The sequence below is a fragment of the Meles meles genome, chromosome 19 (assembly GCF_922984935.1).
Source record: "Meles meles chromosome 19, mMelMel3.1 paternal haplotype, whole genome shotgun sequence".
In the NCBI taxonomy this organism is placed as follows: Eukaryota; Metazoa; Chordata; class Mammalia; order Carnivora; family Mustelidae; genus Meles; species Meles meles.
In genome coordinates this window covers 50230161-50245262 of record NC_060084.1, presented here as the reverse complement: position 1 = coordinate 50245262, position 15102 = coordinate 50230161, and the positions used below count along the sequence as shown (strand labels likewise).

At 60.8% G+C, this 15102-nt stretch overlaps 2 protein-coding genes across 11 annotated transcripts; both read right to left on the bottom strand.

Annotated features, from left to right (window-relative positions):
- Positions 1 to 373: 373 nt before the first annotated feature.
- On the bottom strand, positions 374 to 1381 carry INAFM1 (InaF motif containing 1). The gene has a single exon (XM_045988963.1). It carries the CDS (start codon positions 1179 to 1181, stop codon positions 750 to 752), a length of 432 nt encoding a protein of 143 aa, XP_045844919.1. The 5' UTR covers positions 1182 to 1381; the 3' UTR covers positions 374 to 749.
- A 205-nt stretch (positions 1382 to 1586) lies between these two features.
- CCDC9 (coiled-coil domain containing 9) lies at positions 1587 to 14870 on the bottom strand. Of its 10 annotated transcripts, XM_045988959.1 has the most exons (15): positions 14793 to 14870; positions 13113 to 13185; positions 12863 to 12967; positions 11149 to 11250; positions 10719 to 10967; positions 9029 to 9112; positions 8761 to 8934; positions 7706 to 7887; positions 5531 to 5577; positions 5296 to 5428; positions 4751 to 4841; positions 4429 to 4663; positions 3844 to 3936; positions 2839 to 2888; positions 1587 to 2267 (listed from the first exon to the last, which is right to left on the bottom strand). In XM_045988959.1, the coding sequence occupies exons 2-15, from the start codon at positions 13113 to 13115 to the stop codon at positions 2250 to 2252; spliced, it is 1566 nt and encodes a 521-aa protein (XP_045844915.1). In that variant the 5' UTR covers positions 13116 to 13185; positions 14793 to 14870; the 3' UTR covers positions 1587 to 2249. The 10 variants fall into 10 exon arrangements, with proteins under 10 accessions (XP_045844915.1, XP_045844908.1, XP_045844913.1 ...); XM_045988958.1 differs by lacking the exons at positions 1587 to 2267; positions 2839 to 2888; positions 3844 to 3936 and having other exon boundaries at positions 4061 to 4663; XM_045988952.1 differs by lacking the exons at positions 1587 to 2267; positions 2839 to 2888; positions 3844 to 3936 and having other exon boundaries at positions 4060 to 4841.
- Between the last annotated feature and the right edge of the window lie 232 nt (positions 14871 to 15102).

The window sequence follows — 15102 nt, the reverse complement described above, 5'->3', positions numbered from 1 at the left end:
TTCTGTCCCTCACATTGTAATTATACTAGTCACAATCCCCCAAGCCCTAATTCTTGTCCGAAATCATCCCATCTCTCCCCTCATCTCCTGTGCTGTAACAAGAGGGCAAACCCTCTACCCCCCTCCAGACGCCCTCCTCTTCTGCCTCAAGAATCCGCAGAGCTGTGAAGTCCTTCACACTGTCTGACCTTCAACTGCCCCACTGCAAAGAAGCCTCCTCCCAGCCCCCAAAACCACATGATGGCGAGAGAAGAACCTCCACCCCACCCCCACCCAGGTCAGGGCAGAAGCCACCCAATCCACCCAGGGCAAGAGAGACGAAGATCAGACCCGGGTAAGGCCTTCCCCTCACAAACTTGAAAGGAGAGACATCTCGCAAACAATACAACACAGCACCGGGCAGTTGGGGCTGGAATTTATTGCACGGGGACATATGGACACGGAGATTGAGAGACGAGGGCGGTGGGCTGTGGGCTCTATGCTCAAAATCCTACGGAGGGTGTCAGGAGGCAAAGGTCAGGATGGGGTCTGCCAGATAGTGGAGGACCCCGTCCGGCCTGACGGCAGAGGAGCGAGGCCCCAGGCCAGCTCCCCTTGGCGCCCCCACCCCCATTCTTCTGGATGACGACTCCGGAGACGCTAGGCGATGTCATGAAGAGGGAGCCCGGGCCCAACCGGGTAACGGAGCATCCGCCGTGGGGGCGCGGGCTTTCGAAAGGCAGCGATCCAGCTTGGGTTGGAAGGGAGGATTACCCGGGTCCTCGCCCCCCCGCGGCCTCCGGCGTCTCTCTGGGTGTCTGACGGTTCGGGCGGCGGCTGGGGTCGCTGTGGCGGCGGCGGCGGCGGCTGCGCGGCAGCTCGAGCTGGTGTCGCGGCCCGCCGGGGGCTCCCAGGAGACAGGGGACCGAGGCAGCGGCGGGCGCCGGGACAGGCGGCGCGCCCGGACGGGCGGCGCACGGAGAGGACGGCGCGCTGGGCGGCGGGCCGGCGGGCCCCGCGGGGGGCCGCGTGGGAACCCAGATGAGTCCGTAGTAGACGGCGAGCAGCACGGCGGCCAACGAGACGCAGAGGAAGTAGGCGCAGACCGGGGCGAGGCGCAACCAGCGGCCCCGCGGGCCTTCGCTCAGCCCGGCGCCACCCGGGCTCTCGCCGCCGCCGCCCACGCAGCTCGTGCCCCGCATCCCCGCAGCCCACTGGGCCCAGCGCAGCGGCCCGCGCAGGCCCCGCCCCCGCGCCCTGGGCCCGCCCCCGCCACCCACCCCCTCGGAGGACCGCCTCCGCGTTCTAAATCTCCCTCGTCCAACCCCGCCCCCGCCAGCATGGTCACGCCCCCGAAAGGGCGGGTCTCCTCCGGGCTCTGGGTCTGCCCCCTCCCCAGTCTCCAGCCAACCATTATCAAGCTAAGGCTTAACTAGCGTTCCGACCCCACCCCTCACTTAGCTCTGACCCCGCCCTAGGCCTGCAAAGCAAGCTCCCTGCGCTTCCGACTACCGCCAGGCTTCGGTGTGATGCCCACACCTCTTACCTGCGAGCCCGCCCAGAGCCTAGCCCCGCCCTCCCCCTTCTGGCCTCCTCCCCCAGCCCTAATCCCGTCCCCTTTCGGGATTCAGACTTCTCCCAGGCATCCAGCCCCGCCTCCGGGCTCCACGGCCTTGCGAGGTTCAAGCCTCACAAAGCGCCCCCGTTCTTAGCCGCAGGCCCGCTCCGCTAACTTGCCTTTCTCCGAATCGGACTCGAATCTAGCATTCGAAGCCATCCTCTTCTCTCCCTGGACTCACGCTCTCTTTTCCAGGCTCCACCCCTTTCCTCCGCCTCACTCCACTAGTTCTAGCACCTGACTTGAACACGCCCCCGACCGAGGGATGCACCCCACACCCGCATTAGGAACGCCCATCTAAACCGGCTCTCGCCGCTCCATTCCACATCTAAGGCCATCCTGCTCTCTAACTCCTTCTGCCAGAATTCTGGCCCCGCGCCGGCATCCTAACCACGCCCCCGGCGGGACCTCCTCGGTACTTAGTGTCCTGAGGCCTAAACACCCCCGAAGCCCCAGCTGGGCCCCACAACCCAATCACGCCCCTTCCCCAACTCCTCCCCACCACCCTCTATTTCTCCCTCTCCCTAAAGTCACGGGATTCAGAGCGGTCTCCGGGGAGGAGAGAGCGCAGCCTGGGAATCCAGACTAACCCCCTCCTGCCGCCCCCACCCCATCAAGGCGGGGAAGCTTCAGTCCCCTCCCAGCAGCGTCTTCAGGAATTCGGGGAGGCCTGCGGGAGGAGGGGAGGGGAGGGAAGACGTATCAGGGGGGTGGAGAAAGGAAGACCCCCTTCCTCCCGCCTCTTCCGCCACGGAAAAGCCCGCCAAGCATAGCAACCCAGCCTGCCCTGCCAGAAACACAGTTCAAAGGTTAGCGGAAGCACTGCGTTTAATAGGCGACGGGGCCGGTGGCCCGGTAATTCCGAGTCCAGTGGAAGAGTCACCGGCTATCTGCCAGGCCCCAGATGTAAACCGGGAGGCAGCAATCTAGGCCTGGGGACCGGCATCTATTACCCCATGGCTTCCATTAGGTGGGTGATTCGGGGGCGTCTCAGCCCTCCCGGTGCCACGGCGCCCCCCAAGCGTGAGACTGGACTATTGCCCTGGCCCCACCCCGTTCACGGTCCCTGGCTCCGCCCCCCTTACATTTAACCCTCTTCTGGCGGGAGTGTGACGGAAGCAGAGGACAGAGGCGCAAGGCGGCAGGAGGTTAGTGCAGAGCGCGGAGGCCACGGTCGGCGGGCGCGGTCAGCGGGCGGCCCCCGGTGGCGGAGCGGCAGCCACCACCTTGCAGAAACGCACCCTCTGGAAGTCGGTGATCTCCGCGGTTTCCTGGCCCTCGGTGCCCGCCTCTGAAGAAAGAAGAGGCAGTCAGCAGAAGGGCCCGTCTCCCCCACCCTCCACCCGACACCTCCCCCGCCCCAACCGCCGCCCCGTCCAGTTCTGCCTCTGATCCCAACTGAGCCCGGCTGCAGTCTCCCCGTGCTAAGTGGTTTATGGGTCTCGGACTCCTCTCATCTTCGCAAGGGACCCACAAGCTGCTAGCACCCCAACAGAACCCCGTTTACAATCAGTGAAATCATTGTAGTCACCCTAAACTCTGTCCTCGCGCACCCCAGCCGCCGCCCCCCTCACTCCCACGGGCATAAACTGACTCCCATCACGCCCACCCTGTTGGACCTGTCCCTCTCTGTCCTTGCCCACGAAGAGTGCTGACCAGATCTCCCTTGGCTCTGCCCCAAACTCTAACCCCGCTCCTGGGGAGGTCCCTGGATGGCAACCTAGCTTGATGGAGGCGGAAGAGGCCCCGCGCCCAACATTCTCGTGGGGGTCTGCGTTGGGGGTCTGCGTTTCTGTTCTAACTCATCCTGCGTGGTTGGACCTCACAACGCCAATCCTGCCCGCAGCTAAATCCGTAATTCTACCCCTCTCCCATTTAAATTCCTAATTTGGCCCTCGGCCCCGCCCCCTTGGGCCTAGCCCCACCCCATTACTTTTAGAGGACATCCCCACACCCCGTCTGCCTCCAAATCCCAGTCCCATCTCGGCTCCACGTCCTCACAGCCCCCCTCACCCCTCCACTCAATCCCCTAGCACTGAGATTCTCCATTTAGCTCCACCCCCTTGACCTTGGCCCCAGTCTCTCAGGATCCTAGCACTGTACCCTCACCCCCAGGTCCACAGCTACGCCCACAGCCCACGTACCCAGCTCCACTCTGTCCTACTCTCCCCAAACCCTCCCCTCGGCGCCAGAGGGAGAAAAAGAGGAAGGAAGCTGGCCCCGTTGGGCCCCGTCCGCTCCCCCACCTGGAGCTGCGTCAGACCTTTCCTCCTCAGCTTTCTGGGTTCCTGGGAGGCTGGGCCCACTCTCCAGGGAGGCAGGGGCTGGCTGGTCACCTCCTGGGGAAGGAGGAGGCCCAGTCAAGTCCCCACCCCTCCCAATTCCCCCCACCCTGAGAGAGAAGGCCCTGGGAGAGTGAGGGGTGTTCAAGGACACACTTGGGGAGTATCATTTGAGGACATGAACTCTTTATTGGGGACGGGGCATTCCAGAGACAGGTATGGGCTGTCCTCCCTAGCCACCGGGGCAGTGGGGCGCCCAGGGTCCCGGGGCCCAGCCCCAGACAGTCCCCACAGCCAGTGCACCCCCGGAGCACGCGTGCACACACACAAGCAGCTAGTTTCATGCATTTCCAAAAGGCCAGGCCTCGCCCGGGGCCAGGGCACCGGCCGGGTGGGCATCCCGGGGAGAATTCAGCTCCATCTCTTCACCCCAGTCAGACACAGGCTGGTGGTCCCCAGGGGGTGAAAAGGGGCTAGAAGGCGTGGCAGGGGCCTGGGGCAGTGGCGGGGGCTTCTCTGGCCTGGACGGCTCTGTGTCAGCCTGCTCACCGGTGGGACTTCCGGTGCGGCTTCTCGTAGGGCTTCTGGTGGCCTCTACCTCCCGGGGTTGGTGGTCTGGGGCTGGTTCTTCCTCCTCCTCATCAGCCTCTTCTTCTTCTTCCTCAACCTCCTCTTCCTCCTCCTCCTCCTCACTCACATCTTCCCACTCCTCATCCTCCCCCTCGTCCTCCTCCCCCTCGTCCTCAGGGGGCCGGTGGGCAGGAGGAGCGGGGGTCTCCAGCGGCTGTGGGGAACACGAGGCAGGTCGGGGAGAGGAGGTGGGCCCCGAGCACCCCCACGCCCCCTCCCCCGCGACGAGAGCCCGCCTTACCTGAGGGGCCGTCTCCTCAAGCGGAGTGGGCTGGGGGGCCTCAGGGGCTGGGGACACTGCCTCCTTCGTTTCCCAGCGGTCATCATGGTCACTGGAGGGGACAGAGGAAAGGGGTGAGGCCCAGATGGCGGGGAAGAAGGGGCATCTCACCTCCAGGTCCTCCCCTGGAGAAAAGCTGCCAAATTCAACTCAGGGCGCAAGGGGGCTAGAGCTTTCCAGGAGTGAAGCCAGCACACGGGAGAGCCGAGCCGAGGAGGAAATGGGAGGTGTCCCCAGGGGTCAGGGACAGACAGATGGAGGAGCGCCAGGTGGCAGAAGAGGAGCGAAGGGAGATGAAGGGAGAGATGGAGGTAAAGCGGAGAGCTGGGCCCGAACTCCCCAGAAACAAGAACCAGACCCATGGAGAGACAAGCACCGAGAAAAGACAAGGACGGGACAGCACAGACATGCCCCGACATGCAGGAGTCAGAACCACCATGGATCGAGCCAGACAGCCCTGCTGGGGGCGCGGGGTTGTGCGCACACAAAGGAAGGGGTGTCCCCACCTGTAGGCACGAGGGGCTGCCTTGGTCTGGGGTCGGCTACTCTTCCTCCTCCTGCGGCTGACCTCAGCTTTGTGCTGGGACAGGAACTCCCTGAAAGTGGGGGGCTTGGGGGGCCGTGTCCAGGCCTGGTCATCTGCAACAGAACCCAGGAGGAGTCGGGGACAGGGGCATGGTACAAAGTAACCCCTGTGCCAGGCCCTGCCAGCTGCCCCCCGGCCCCAGGACACCCACTCACCATAGCGGTGGGATGGTTCGAGGGCAGCAGCTGGGCCATCCTTGAACCTGGGAAAAAGAGAAAGGGGGTGAGCACGCAGCTGGGGGAACAGTGGGAGCAAGAGGGGTGGGAAGAGATAAGGGAGACAGATGGGGGCCGGCGTCAAAAATCAAGATCATAGAAGGAGAGATGGTCAACCAGAGGAGGTCACTGATTAGAAGGCAGATAGTATCAGGGGAGGGCCAAGAGGCAAACTTGACATTGTAGTGACAAACAGAAAAAAGTCGGTATTTGACCCAAAAAAACCCCACAAAATTTTAGGAAGTACATGATCTCTAGCTTCCAGTCTGGCCTCCGTTCTTATCACTGTCTCCCATCTCCCCGGCTAAACAGAGTCTCCCACCACACAGAGCTCCACCTCAGGGCCTTTGCACCTGCTGCTCCTGGGACATTTCCCCAGACTTTTCAGTGGCCTGCACCTTCACCTCCTCCAGGCCTCAGCTCAGACCCTCCTAAACCCCTAACATAATCACATGTTAGTTTATATATATCACCAAAGTCTAAAACAAGAGCCTCCATCCCTCTCCGTATTCTTTGCTGTTCTTTGTGACCTGCCACTGGATCGAGTGTCCACCTTTCCAACTCGACTCGAGGTACCCTGAAGGCAGAAGTGTTTTGTTCACCACTGTATGGCCATCACCTTTCATGACACGGATAAGAGACTCAATAAATATTTGCTGACGGGGCACCTATGTGGCTCAGTCCGTTAAGCATCTGCCTTCAGCTCTGGTCACTATCCTGGTGGGGCCCCAGGATCAAGCCCCGCGTGGGGCTCCCTGCTCAGTGGGGAGCCTGCTTCTCCCTCTCCCTCTGCCCCTCCCCTGGCCATGCATGCTCTCGCTCTTCCTCAAAATCTTAAAAAAAAAAAACATTTGCTGGGGAGCCTGGGTGGCTCAGTTGGTTAAGTGCCCGCCTTCGGCTCAGATCATGATCCCAAGGTCTGGATTCGAGCCCCACATCGGGCTGCCTGCTCAGTGGGGAGCCTGCTTCCCCTTCTGGCTGCTGCTCCCCTGCTTGTGCTCTCTCACTATATCTCTATCAAATAAATAAATAAAATCTTTAAAAAAAAAAAATGGAAAAAAAAAATAAAAAAATAAAAAAGCTACGGAAATCAAAGCACGCACACACTAATGGCCTGGCTGCAAGCTGCCTCAGGGACACAAGGGACGAGCCCTGACAAGGTCTCCCTAACAGCCTCCAAAGAGTCAGCTACAGTATCTGTGCAAAAATTTCTCGCACTTGCACAAGCTCTGCCCTGATCCAGAAATGAACGCTCCGCGCGCTGGGCACACAGCCAACAGCCTCTCTGTCCAGCCAGCGCCAGCAACAAACAGGGCCGGCATGAGAACTTCCCGAGCAGCAGGGCAGGCAGCACGGCATAACGACGACAACAGCAGGGGCGCCTGGGAGGCTCAGTCAGCTGGGCGTGCGACTCTTGAGTTCACTCCCGTCATGACGTTGGGGTCATGGGATCGAGCCCCACGTGGGACTTTGCACTCCGCAGGGAGTCTGCGTGAGGACTCTGTCTCGTCCTCTGCCCCACACGCCCCCCAAATAAAAATAAAAAATAAAATAAATAAATAAATAAATAAACTCTAGCAGACGGCTGGCTGAATCTTCGGTCCGCGGACCAGCCCTCCTGTCAATGACACAAGGAAGAGCTTCGCCTGAAGGTGGACTAACAGGCTGCTTCCTGGGGCCCGAAAGGGGACGTGGCCAGATAAGGATAAAAGTGCCCCCCGGATGAAGGGTGTGGGTTGGGGGGGCGGGCATGCAGTTCGAAGGTCTCATCACCGGCCGCCCGTCCTCACACCCTCCCTGTTTAGAATTTCCATCCGTGCCTTTAGCCAAACCACCAACCAGATCAGCTTAGTTTCCCGCCACAGCAATGGCGCTGTCGCCAACAGGGCAGGGAGCGTGTCCCCCTCCCTCCTGCGCACCTGCGAACGCCATGGCCAGCACTTCTCTGGAGAGCAGCTGCCGCCTGAACCCCGGAACGAACCCACGGGGAGCAGAACTGAGTGCAGCCTGCACCGGGGAGCCAAGCCCAGCCGGGATGCCAGAGACAGAGACAGAGGAGGGAAGTCGGGGTCAAGGCCAAGGAGCCAAACGGGGGCGAGCAGAGGGGACACTCACATCCCGTCGGTCTTCTCGGCATCCCACTCCCGCCGCCACTGGCCAGTGGGCTTGCGGTGTCTCTGCAGCCGCTCCTGGTCAATCTTCTCCCTCTCCTGCTTCCAGCGCAGATACTCTGACCGCTCCCGGCCCGTCATGGACAGCGTCATGTCACCAGCACTGCCTAGGCCGGCCCGGCGGCCCTGCCCACCCACAGACAGGCAGTCAGGGCCCCATTCCCCAGGCTGGCCCATCCCAGCCTCTCCCCCACGTGCCTGCTGCACTCAGCAGTAGGGCCATGCCCAACACGACGGGCGACAGCTGGAGGCTGGAACCAGGTCAGCTCCCGAGGCACCTCCGTGCAGAGGCCGCCCCGGATCGCTCCCTCTCAAGTAGCGCCCTCTCTCTCCCTCTCCCTCTCCCTGCTGGAGTTGTCTTCACAACCTTTCGCATTACCTGACACCCCACTGCAGGTTGGTTTACACAGCGCCCCCCCCCCCACCAGAATCAATTTCATCAGGGCGGGAGCTTGGCCCTAAGACAGTCCCAGTGGGCACCTGAGTGGCTCAGTCATTAAAGTCATTGCCTTCAGCTCAGGACATGATCTCTGGGTCCTGGGATCGAGTCCCGTCGGGCTCCCTGCTCAGCGGGGAGTCTCTTCTCCTTCTCCCTCTACCACGTCCCCCCACTTGTGCTTGCTCGCTCACTCTCTCTCCCTCAAATAAATAAAATCTTAAAAAAAAAAAAAGGAAAAAAAAAAGTCCTAGCACCTAAGTCCACATCCAGCACCCAAAAGGACCCATAAACACTACAGACAATCCCGAGAGGACGTCGCCCAAAGGCTCCATAAAGCTAAAGAGGAAAGCACGATGGTGCCCCAACAAGAACGGACCATCAATTGGGGGCTGAAAGACAGGGGAGGGAGGCTGCTCCCCCACCCGCTGTCTTGGCCACCCTGGGCTTGGCGCTCGGGCACGCCCCGCCCCTGGCACCACCCCATCAACGGTCACTGCAGGAAGGACAGGCCGTTGGCAGACTGGGGCTCGACCCAGGGTGCCCCGGCTGCCGGCACCCACCTGCCGTTCCTGCTCCAGGCCGCAGCGCACCCGCTCGAAGTCGGGGCCCCCCCAGTTGCGCCCATGCCGGCGGCTGCCTTCCCGCCGGTCCCGCTCAGGCTCCTCCAGGGGCCCGCTCCGTCGTCGGGGGTCATCCAGGAAGTTCCGCACTGGGTTGGGCTCCAGCACACCTTCCTGCGGGCACAGGGAGTCAGGGGGAGGAGGGGTTGGAGGGCTCACGAGGGCCCAGGCAGCTCCGCCCCGCCGCAGGGACACCCAGGGCACTGACCCGCTGGTTGCGCTCATACTCGGCTATCTTCTCCATCTCCTCATTCATCTTCTCGATATTCTGCCGGCGCCGCTCCTCCCACTCCTGGAGGCAGGCAGGGCACAGAGACAGAGACGCTGGGTGTCAGCATCCGCACAGAGGAACAACCACAGCAGGTCCAAGGCTCTCTGCAGACGGGCCTGCTCGCCAAGCCGGCTCCGGGATGGCACCTGGGCATTCGGCTCCCGGCACATTCCCGGGCAACAGTTAGCTATGAAGGGAGCTCAAAGCACCTCGGCTGTCTGTGCCGATGGTGTGGCATGTGCTGGGCGCCCGCCTTCCTGCTGGGGTCTGGAACTGGGTTATGTACGAGGCAGAGGGGACCTATGGAACCCTCCAGGCAGGTGGTCCCCAGGGAGTCCCTGGTAGACAGCCCTTTGTCATCAGGATTCAACACTGGAGGAATTGAGGGCACATAAGGTGTGGCTGTAACAGACCAGTTCGCTCCCGAGCCCGCATCCGAGCCCCTCCAGATGTCGTCCCCGCCGCCTCCTCCCCTCGGTTTCCCACTGTAATAGATCTCAGCTGCCAATCTTTCTAGGGAACCCCTGAACCCGGAAAAGGAGTCGGGGACCACAATACCCTACAGCTGTCACAGAAATGATGTCCATAACAGCAGTAATAACCTGGCAGGTGGCGAGGTGCCCCCCCCTCCACCGCACAATCCATTCTCCCTTTCTTCCATGGGAACAGAACTTTAGATGAGCACATGGCCAAGTTGCCAGAGAGGACATTTGCATTCCCACAGCTCGGCACATGGGGGAGAAATAAACATCCACCTGGGCTAAGCCACCTGAGGTCTTTCAAGGACAGCAGCTTAACGTGTGCAAATCATAAACACCCGCAAGTAATGTTCTTCAAGTGCTTCCCCAGAGAGCTTCAATGCCTGATATCCCAGAATGCTCGCAATACCCTTGAAACCTGACTCTCATTACTCTCCTGAGAACTCAGAAGCTCCCAGGGGGAACTGAACTGCCCAAGGGCAGGGAATTAATCGAACCAAGTTAACCCCAAGTCCACGGTGGGCCCTGAGCCGCTCTGCTAGCCGGTTTCCCAGCCGGCTGACCCGCGCAGCTGGGAGGAAGGGCAGTTGCAGGTACATCACTGTTCCCCACGAAGAAATCTGGCCACGAGACGGACAGAGTAAGAGAGCGAGCGAGGGCACATGAACTGGACGGAAATATTGCACCAGAATGAGCAACACAGGGGAGACAGAAAAAAAACCGGGACGGGGCGCCTGGGTGGCTCAGTGGGTTAAGTCACTGCCTTCGGCTCAGGTCATGATCTCAGGGTCCTGGGATCGAGTCCCGCATCGGGCTCTCTGCTCCGCAGGGAGCCTGCTTCCTCCTCTCTCTCTTCCTCTCTGCCTGCCTCTCTATCTACTTTGGATCTCTCTCTGTCAAATAAATAAATAAAATCTTAAAAAAACAAACAAACAAACAAAAAAAACAGGGAGAGCGCACGAAGCACCCGTCAGGGGGAGGGAGGGAGGAATGAGAGCAAGAATGAGCCGATGGGGGGACTGAAAAAGCCAATGGAGAGGCTGAGAAAGACAAACACACAGACACTGGTCCACGTGAGAGTAGGACCAAAGAGCAACGAGACAGTAAGAGCCTCTGCCGGATGACCCCGGCCTATCCTGGGCTTCTACCTTGGATTTGCGGTCGGCAGCTGAGGCATCTCCAGCTCCAGAGAGATGAGGGGACCCCCTGGCCCGGCCCCTCCGGCCACGGCCCCCAGCTCCTCCTCGAGGCTGCTCCCCAGAACTGGCCTCCCAGCTGCGGGTCGCCCGGCCCATGCCTGCCCGACCTCCCTGCTGGGGGGGCGTCCGGCCTCCCTTGCTGGCCCCTGGAGGTCGTGGGGTCCCAGGAGACTTCCGGGAGGGACCCAAGTTCTTCTCCTGGAGGAGGGAAGGGAGGAAAAGTATAGTCACAGGGATGAGGAGACCAGGACCTCCCAAACCCTGAGGGCAGCGGTGAGAACAGAGGCCAGCCCCAGGGCTGGGGCAGCCAGCACGGGAGGGCTCTCAGGCTCGCCCCTTCTCTGTCCTGAAGAGTCCCCCACCCCAGCGCGGAGCTCACCGCCTCCACCGCCACGTTCTCCTTCTCCACGGAGCGGCCCTTCCGGGGAGCTGTCACAGCCACTCCCTCGAGTTCAGCTTTTTTCCGGTCCTCCTCGATTTCCTAGAACCAAACAGCAGGAGCAGTGTCAGAGGTACTGGTGCCAGCTGCATTCGCACAGCCCCCTGAACTCTCCCCAAGACTAGTCCCCACCTAGGCCTCTCTCCTGAGCTTGACAGGAACGCTGGTCAGTTGAGCATCTTCCCTACCACCACCACACCACGCTATTCTCCAGCTCAGAAGCCTCCTGGGGTACCCGTCTCTGAGTATGAGCCAAAGGCGTCCCCACAGCCTATGGGGCCCTACAGGGTCCGGCCTCATGACCACCTTGACCTCATCACCCACCCTTTCCCCCTTCTTCTCCCCCTCACTCACCCTGCCCTTCTCACTGTTCCTAGAACATACCAGGCTCAGACCTGCCTGAGGGCCTTTGCACCTACTGCCCCCCTCTGCTGGGAACACTCTTAACCCAGAGAGCGTTTAGTCCCTCACCTCTTTCAGGTTTCTGCTCCTGAAATGTCCCCTTCTCAGAGAAGCCTTCCCTGACCTCCCCTACCATTCTCCTGGCCCTTCTCCTGTTCACTACCCGGCATTACATGTATTTTGCCTATTGTCTGCCTTCCCCCCTCCAACAGATGCTGCCTGAGGACAGGCGTATCTAGCTCTTTTGTTCACTGATGTATACCCCAAACCTAGAATCATCCGTGACACGCAACAAAAACTCAATATGCTTCTTCTTCTTTTTTTTTTTTTAAAGTAAACGAATGAATGCATGAAAAATGAATAAATGAAACCCATTCTTCTTCTCAGGCCTCTTTTCAGGAAGAGCCCCACCAACCACCCTGGCACTTCTGACAAAGATCTGGGCGGCACTGTACTGTGGCCTCTCGCTCCTCACAGCCTGTCTCTGAGCCCTCCCAACAGCCCTGTCCCATGCCCGGCACCTCCTCTCCTTCCTCCTTGCTCTCTGGGCTCTGGTATCCCCTCCTCCCAACCAACACCACACAGCAGCCAGGGAGCTCTTCCTAAAAGGCTACTCTGACCTGATCCCACTCCTGCTCCAAAGCCCTCCAGGGCTCCCTGGTGTCCTCAAGAGAAAGTCCAAACTCCCAGTCTGGCTGCCAGGGTCAATGTCCCTCCACTGACCTTCCAACCTTAAGCTCTGAGTTTCTACATAAACTGTTCCCTCTGCCTGAAACATGTTCGGCTCTTCTTTCCAGCTGGCTAACTCACCCTTCGGGTCTCAGAATCTCCTCCTCCAGGAAGCCCTCCCAAGTATCCCCCACACTGAGTGAAGAGCCCCCTTTGGCTCCCGCCTGACCTCTAAACTCCTGCAGTTCAACCCAGCCTACTACAGGTCATCACTGCCTGAGAACAGCCGGTGCTCCTACTGGACTTTGAACCCTGGACTGTGAAGTCTGAAATGACCTCATGGCTGTCTCAGTCACAGCTATGTGTCCGGCCACACTCAGCCTAGAGCCTGGCAGTGAAGGCCCCGTAAGTATTCCTGCATGAACGATGGAACGATGGAATGAAAGAAGGAATGGCAGACTAAGGTCTTTGGCTTTTATCCTGAGAGTGATGGGGAGCCATGAAAAGATTTGAAGGGAGAGGTGAGGGAAACTCACTGCGGGGAGGAGAGGGGATGGGGTCTCCCAGGGCAGGGCTAGGGCACCTGGTAGCGCCGGATGAGGGCCTCATTCTTTCGCCGAAGAGCCTCGATCCTCTTGTCCAACTCAGCATCCTTCTCCTCCTTCGATTTCAGATCCAGTGTGGCTGACTGAGAGAAGGAGACAGCTGAGAGACAGTAAGAAAAACCCATACCCAACCCAGTGCCATTGGATCCAGGGTCTGAGTCCTGGGTCCCTTCCTCCCAAGCCCCTGACCCAAAGCATAGATTCTAGAGAGCCCACTTTCCATCTCACCATTCCAATGGCAAGGTGGGGCCAGGGTCCCAGCAACCTTCCCTGCAGAATCTGGACACAGCACTGGGGGTTCCTGAAGGCAAAGGGAACAAAAGGACTAAGGCCAATGCCTCCCCAATCTGCTAACGTCTCACCCACACCCGGGACTCCTCCCCAACACACATGCACATGAACAACCCCAGCTGCATCCCCAAGAGAATTCTAGTCCTCACTACCATTCCCTCTTCTTGTGCCAGCCCGACCCCTACCCGGAGAAATCTAGAGTCCACCACCTCCTGGACATTTGTGCCCATTCCCTACTTAAACCCTAGAGTCGCACCCACCTTGGGAAAGCTCTGGTCCCACCCTACAGCTTAAGGAAACATCCAACACTGCTCCCTTCCAAAAGAAGATTCTGGCCCAGCCTCTAGACCCCGGTGCTGGGAGTTTTAACCCAGGCCTCCAGCTCCGGAGTGCTTTAGACACATCTCCCGCTCCCCATCTGTACAAGAAGATTCTAGACCCACCTTTCTTTGCCCTCTCTGGTGCCCCTCCATCCCCGTGAGCCGTCTAAACCCACCTCTTTCCCAGGAACGGGTCAAAATAACCCCACACAAAAACAAGCTCGAACCCTACACGTTGCCCCGACCCTGCGAGAGCACTTTAAACCCACGCCTCCTTCTGGGCTGTCCTAGCCCCGCCTCCAACGTCCGGAGAAAGGTACCGCTGCCTCCCCAACAACCCCGCCAAGATTCCCAAAACAGGCCCGGTGTCCACTGGCGAGGCTTCCTGGGCTTGGCTCAACCTAGGGAATACTCTACCCGCCCCGGCGCAGACAAAACTTCCCCACCCGCGCGCGCCTTGGCAGGGAAAAGCTCCAGCCTCTACCGGGTCCGGAAGGCCACGGCCCCGCCCCACCCCAGGGACAACTTTCTCGCCCGGCCTTTCCAGCTAATCCTTTGACCCCGCCCACACGCGCCTCTTTAACCAGACCCAGCTTCTGACTTTCCCAGTCCTCCCCTAGGCCCCGCCCCCTGGGTCCCACGGCTGCAGCCTGAACACGCCCCCTACTCTCGCGTTATTACACCGGCCCCGCCTCCAACTTGCCCAGCCAACCTCCCGGTCACGCCCCCTGCCTCCCAGCCCCGCCTCGTCGTGTAAAACTATAGCCCCGCCCCCACTACCCCCAGCCGAGGTTCTGGCTCCGCCTTCAGCTTCCGCGCGGACGCTCAGACTCCCGGCAAAACTTTCTGGCTCCACCCTCAGCATGCCCCGCCAGCACCCTGGTTCCGCCCCTGCCACCCACAACTTTTTGGCCCCGGCCCCACCCTCGGAAGTCACGGCAGACGATCTGGAGCCACTCCACGCTCAGGCAAAACTTTCTGGCCCCGCCCCCAGCACGTTCGGCCAGAGTCCCAGCCCCGCCCCCTGGCTCTCCGGGCCACACTCTGGCTCCGCCCCCAGCACGGGCACAACTTTTCAGCCGCGCGCCCCGGCCCCACCCACAGCCCGGCCCGCCCGGATCCTGCCCACCCGCCGACGTCCCGCCCCAGCGGGGCCCCTCCAGCTTCCCATGTGGGCGTCCTGTCCCCGCCCCCCGCAGAGTACGCTGCCCCGCCTGCACCCGCTCCCTCTCCCCTCCACGTGGAACGCCAGGCCCCGCCCCCTCCGGGCGCGCTCCCGACCCCCTCCCCGGGTCACCTGTCCCGGAGACCCCGCGGCGTCCGCTACTCCGACTCCGTCGGCCTCCGCGTCCGCAGCTCCCGGGCCGCTCGCGTCACTTCCCGCCCGCACCACGTGAAGAGGGGAACTAAAGAGGGTCACTTCCGGTCCTGTCGGCCCGTTTCCGGGAACCTTAAAGGCGCCGCGCCCCCGCGAGTGCAGGCGGGAGTGTGTCTAGGTGGTCCGCAGGGGTACTCTGGAAGCTTGCTCAACTTCGTTTGGCCTAGATTACCTCCTTCCAGGGAAAGGAGACAACAGCCTCTTTCCGGCCTTTACCTGCTTTCTCTTT

Bases quoted from the DNA above. Each gene is read 5' to 3' on its own strand.
- INAFM1 (XM_045988963.1), bottom strand. From the start codon at position 1,181: ATGCGGGGCACGAGCTGCGTGGGCGGCGGCGGCGAGAGCCCGGGTGGC.
- CCDC9 (XM_045988952.1), bottom strand. The intron at 7,888-8,760 runs GTGGGTGCCGGC...GTGGGTGGGCAG, and splicing joins GCCTGGAGCAGGAACGGCAG to GGCCGCCGGGCCGGCCTAGG. The intron at 5,429-5,530 runs GTGAGTGGGTGT...GTTCTGTTGCAG, and splicing joins CGAACCATCCCACCGCTATG to ATGACCAGGCCTGGACACGG.